This window comes from Microtus ochrogaster, chromosome 16 (assembly GCF_000317375.1).
Source record: "Microtus ochrogaster isolate Prairie Vole_2 chromosome 16, MicOch1.0, whole genome shotgun sequence".
Taxonomy (NCBI): Eukaryota; Metazoa; Chordata; class Mammalia; order Rodentia; family Cricetidae; genus Microtus; species Microtus ochrogaster.
In genome coordinates this window covers 23,316,761-23,322,720 of record NC_022018.1, presented here as the reverse complement: position 1 = coordinate 23,322,720, position 5,960 = coordinate 23,316,761, and the positions used below count along the sequence as shown (strand labels likewise).

The following is a 5,960-nucleotide window of genomic DNA, read 5'->3' as shown; positions in this document are numbered from 1 at the left end:
TGTGAGTTCGAGACCAGCCTGGTCTACAGAGCTAGTTCCAGGACAGGCTCCAAAAGCCACAGAGAAACCCTGTCTCGAAAAACCAAAAAAAAAAAAAAGAGTTTTGATTGTTTTAGGAAGTACCCTTTGAGAAGCTGATTATTTCTCTTTCTAGTAAATTATTTTCTTGCTGATTTTATTTAGTCGAGTGGATGAATAGGAACAATAATTTGTATTTTAAAGAATTCTGTTTTTAACATCCTAGCTACAATCTTGAGACATTGATCATATTTTCTGTGACTCTAGTGATACTGACTTGTTCATGATTTGTTCTCTGTCTCTATAGGCACCAGAGTTTCCTGAATTCAACACTCAAGTCCAGGAAGCTATCAATTCCTTGGGGGGTAGTGTCTTCCCTAAGCTTAACTGGAGCGCTCCAAGGGTAGGTGCACATAAGAAAATCTTTTTATTTGAATACTTGTTTGTTTTGCTCTTTATTTCATTTTCTATCCCCATGGAAGATTTGATTATATTCCTAATTCTAGAAAAAAAATGCTATTGAGTTTATTATCTTTTTTCCTCTGTTTTATTCTTTTGATTTTGCTGTGTGTACTTTCCTGGGTCTATGAAATGCATTTTACCAAAAGACAGTTTGATCCCTTGTGTTGCCAGTTGTGCTAGAATTTTCTTTATTTCAATAGTCTGCAGTTCTTAAAATGTCACTCTCTCGGTTGAGCAAGATTTTCTCTGTTGAAAAGTACTAATAAATATGCTGGACCAGAGAGATAGCTCAGTGGGATCACCTGATAACCCAGGTTTAGTCTCGGGATGGACAAGGCAGGAGAGAGCCAACCCTTGAACGCTGCCCTCTAGTCTTTGTGTTAGTACACACCCCTCCCACACACGAGCTGTGCACAGCGCAGGAAGTGTGTATTCACTCTTAGCGGTGCCTTCGGTTTCTCCCAGTATTAAGTGTTTTCAGTGGCTTTCATTTTGTAAACAACATGTACTCACTGGTGTATTCTTACTATGATTATTAGTATGTTTTATTCCATATTTTACTTTCCTTGGAGTTGGTAGTTGCATTCTTTTGTTTTTTTCTAATTCAACTGTGTGGTTTGTTATATAAATACTGATGTCTTAGTGGAATTAAATGCTAGGTATTATTCCTTTAACCAGAAGTTACTGCCTTTTTCATTGGGAGAAATTATAAAGACATCATGTAGATGTTTTTAAATTCATTTTTAGTTTCCCAGTCAGATTTTCATCTCTATATGATGGGAAGATTATTTTTGGTTTTAAATTCCTTATTTGTCCATTTGTTTATTGATTTTATTTATTGGCTTGTATACACCAGTGCTTTCTTCTATGTAGTGTGGATAATTGGATAGTTTTGGTATTATCAGTGTTTTTTTCTTTTCTCTTCCTCCCAGTGTTTTCAATGAGTACTTATCCTGTGACTATGGAAGTGGGACTTAATCACACTGCACTGAGCCTTGCTCCCTTATGTTTTGTCCGCATGTCTAGCGTAGCCACTGTTTTAGGATGTGATGGTTGAAACTGTTTCACTTTCTTCCTTTCTGATTGAATACATAGACTCTCAACTATGCTGGCCATCCAGCCCCAGGTGTTTGTCATTCTTCCCAAATAGGAAGGATGGAAATGAGGACTTTTATTTTGGACAATAGCTGTTTCTTTACCATTGAATCTTTTAGCTGTTGTGTGTGACTTCATTAACTCGCCTTCCATATTAACATGAAAAACACTGGAAAGTACTTGGCCCTGGGCTGAAAAGTGTGGATCCTACTATCTCAATGTGCACAACTGCCCTTCTTTTTTAAAAAGTTATATTTGTTTGTTTGTTTTGTGGGTGTTCTTGTGCATACACACTTGAAGGTCAGAGGACAGTTTGTGGAACTTGGTTCTCTTCTTCTCCCATGTGTGGCCCAGGTATTATTGATCTTCAGTGATGAAGGCTTTGGGGACGTACCTTTACCGACTGAACCATCTTGGTCTTCAGTGTACATAACTGAGTTTGTCATGCCCTTGTCATGTTCTTTCTGTTAAGAAGTGTGTTTGATATCCGACAGTTCTACTAAAATTTGCTTGGCTGTTTTCTTTAAACCCTTGAGGTGCTGTGCGCTGTTGCTTTCATTTATGTGCCTGAGCTGCAGCTGTGGGATGTGTCTTAACTCACACATATTTATTATTTAGGATGCATACTGGATAGCAATGAATAGTTCTCTGAAGTGCAACACCCTCAGTGACATCTTCCTGCTGTTCAAGAGTTCTGATTTCATCACTCGTGACTTCACACAGCCGTAAGTGTTTGTGAGTACCTTCCTATTGGTAAAATTCTACTCTCTAATGCTGTACTCTAACAGTTCTGCATCATGAGCCACTTGTGGCCCGCAAGTGGTATTTTCAAAGCGGACCTTTTGTTTTCTTTTGTAGCAAATGCTACAATGGGTATGCCTAACTACCAACACAGTATAGATAGATAGATAGATAGATAGATAGATAGATAGATAGATAGATAGATAGATAGATAAAACATTTTAGTAATTTTTCCTATTATAAAATTTAAATATACTTATAAGAACAAAATTAGTAACTACTGATGAGTAAAAAGCAGGAAAGCATGGTGAGCTCACTACATAATTAGCTGAATTTTTATTTTTAAATAAGTGATCATAATCATAGGCCACTAAAACTGCTGATAAAATGTTTATAATCTCAAATGAAGTTCAGCAGTAGCCTCAGGAGTAAAATTTTGTGTATAAGTGGACTTGATGTAACTGTGCCACTATCATTTTTCAGTTGTATTTATTTAAATGACAATATATGTGCTTTAGATGGTGTTGGTGTCTTAGTTACTTTTTGTTATGATGAAGCACTATGACTAAATAAAGAGTTTATTGGGCTTATGGTTCCAGAGGGTTAGTGTCTGATGTCAGAGGGAAGGCATGTGGCAGGAGCAGCTAAGAGCTCACATCTTAAACCATGAGCAAGAAGCGAGAACCCTAACTAGGAATGGTATGGGGCTTTGGAACCTCAGGCACCCCCAGCCCCACCCCTAGAGATAGACTTCTTTGGCAAGGACATACCTAAATGGGCCAAACAGTGCAACCAGCTAGGGACCAAGTGTTCCAGTGTCTGCGATAGTGGAGGACATCTCGTTCAAATTACCATAGGTGGTTTAATTTTTAAATACAGTATTTTGCCTCTTTGGAGAAAAGATCTATGAAAATTCTAGTGAACCATCTAATCACTCTTACTTCACTTTTTTTTTTTAAATCTTTCCCTTTCTACCATAGTTGAAAATGCTAAAGAAATGGCACCTGCATGCCAAAATTCCTGTTTTTCCTTTCTGAACAACATGAAAAGCTATACCACCAAAACTTTGATGCATTATTTTCTCCTTGCTCAAAATTTGTCCTTTGTCTTTCTGCTCATGATTTATTTTTTCATAAAATTAGGCCTTGGTTAGTGTGAAGCACAATGTTGTAATTTTTCAACTTTTTTTTTGTTTGTTTTTTCTGAAGAGAGAGGTCTTACTATGATCAGATTGTCCCTGATGTCTGCTCAAGATGAGCTCCTGGACGGGCTCCTTTCGACTTTTCTCTTCAGCCTCTAGATGGCTCAGCATCCCCTTCATAAACATACTTGGCCATCTGGTTAGTCATCTCAGTAAGAAAAAGCTTACAGCAATAACCTCCGGTACCACATATGTTCTCAAACTACTCATTTTAAAAATTACATAAATGTTAAACTAGCTAAAAATAATGTTATAAGGTGGTAGAATGTAAATATGCATATAAATATACTTATTTTTAAGTAGTAATATGATGACTAAGATTCGGAATTGGTATTTGTAAGAAACATTTTTAACAAGTGGAGTCGGGGCAGTGGATCAGCAAAGTGCAAGGATGCGGACCTGAGTGTAGGTAGGTCCCCAACACCCACATGTAAGCTGGATATGTGGTCCTTGCCTGCAACCCTGGCACTAGGAGTGGAGGGGTCAGACATGTGAGTCTGATGGCTGGCACTCAGTGCCTGGTCCCCGAATGGTGAAGCTGTTGGGGAAAGATTGGGATTGTTAAAGGAGGTGTGTCACTCGGGGATGGGCTTTGAGGTTTCAGAAGCTCACACCATTCCCAGTGTCTCTCTTTCCCTGTCTGTGCTTGTGGATCACGATGTAGGTTATCAGATATTGTCCATTGCCATGCCTGTCTGCCTGCTGCCATGCTCTCCACCATGATGGCCATGGATTCTAACCCTAGGGAACCATGGTTCTCAAATTAAATGCTTTCTTTTATTAATTAATGCCTTGCTCACGGTGTTTATCATGACAATAGAAAAGCAGCTAAGGGCCGGGTGGCGGTTGTGCACGCCATTAATACCAGCACTTGGGAGGCAGACTTAGGAGCTAGTTCCAGGACAGGTTCCAAAGCTACAGAGAAACCTTGTCTCGTAAAACCACTGTAAGAAAGAAAGAGAGAGTGGGGGGAGTGGGGGAGAAGAAGGAAGGGAGAGAGGGAGGGAAGGGGAAGGGAGGGGAAGAGAAGAAAAGAAGAAAAGAAAAGCAGCTAAGGCTCTTAATACGGAACCTACGGTCTTGATTATGATTTTTATTTTCAAAACAGGGTTTCTCTGTATAGCAGTCCTGACTGTCCTGGAACTCACTCTGTAGACCAGATTGGTCTCAGACTCACTGAGATCCGCCTGCCTCTGCCTCAGTGCTGGGATTAAAGGTGTGCGCCACCACCGGCTGGCATGATTTTTTTCTTTTTTGACCTTTGGTCCTTTGTTTTTTTCCTTCCTTCCTCTCTCCCTCCCTTATTCTCTCTCTTCTTCCTTTCCTCTGTCTTCCTTTCTTCCCTTTTTAGTTTTATTTTCTTACACACTTTAGCCCAGGCTGGCCTGGAACTCACTATGTAGTCTAGGCTAGCCTAGAGTTCATGGACGTGTTCCTGCCTCAGCCTCCTGGGTCATGGGATTCCAGGCATGCACTGCTACACCAAGCAGTTCCTGTTTTCTTAACATGCATTGGATTACCTGTCTTATTTGTATGGGTACTCTAATCCTGAGTACTTACTTGGGTGTCAGAACCTAGGAACTCTATTAATATTCTTAGTCTTATCATGCTGCTGGTCCTGGTGGGGAAAAGGTGGTTATTTTTAGAGATTGGAACAATTGTATTAATTTTTATTAACGTGACATTTCATGGCCTCAATTTTGATTAACATAAAACTACCTGTAAGATTCATTTTTGCTTAAGAAATTTTAAATATACTCAAAGCTAGTGTTGAATTTAGCTCCTTTGAGTAATATACTTTAGATGAGCTTGAAGAAAGGAATTTTTGCTTTCGAGGGAAAATAAGGTCTTCAGATAGCACTACTGTGTGCTAGAGTATGTTAAAACAGGTTCCCCAACTTTCTCATGGAGATATGATTTAGTTAATGATAAATTTTTCTCCTCCCTTCCCTTCCTTTCCTCCCTTCTTCCCCTTTCCTCCTTCCCTCCCTCCCTCCCTCCCTCCTTCTTTCCTCTCTTTCTTTTTAAACTTTTTTCGAGACAGGGTTTCTCTGTGTAGCCCTGGCTGTCCTGGAATTCCCCTTGTAGACCAGGCTGGCCTCAAACTCCTGAGTTCTGGAATTAAAGCCGTGTGCTACTACAGCCTGGCTTCTTTTCTTTTTCAACACTGGTACTTCTTTAGGCTAATGTCTTGTCAGTATGTATATAGTGTGTATGTGTATACACATACCTCTCTCTCTGTCTACCTACTAGGTTTAACCTAAGACTCTAGCATCTCCATCCTAGACATGTGGTGCAGCTTGTGACTGACTGAATGCTTCTTTCCCACTTGTTACCTCACCCTTCTGAGCCTTGATAGCTCAGATAAATGGAGACAGTATGACAGCTCTTACTGCAAGGTTTAAGTGTGACGTTCACTCCTGTAAAAATAGAGTCCACTGGT

General features: G+C 39.7%; 1 protein-coding gene across 1 annotated transcript in view; it reads left to right on the top strand.

Annotated features, from left to right (window-relative positions):
- Cdc123 (cell division cycle 123) overlaps positions 1-5,960 on the top strand; it is a 45,510-nt gene that overhangs the window by 15,730 nt on the left and 23,820 nt on the right. The window contains exons 5-6 of the mRNA XM_005354860.3: positions 326-421; positions 2,194-2,300. Coding sequence (XP_005354917.1) covers positions 326-421; positions 2,194-2,300 — 203 coding nt within the window. The remainder of the gene's footprint in view (positions 1-325; positions 422-2,193; positions 2,301-5,960) is intronic.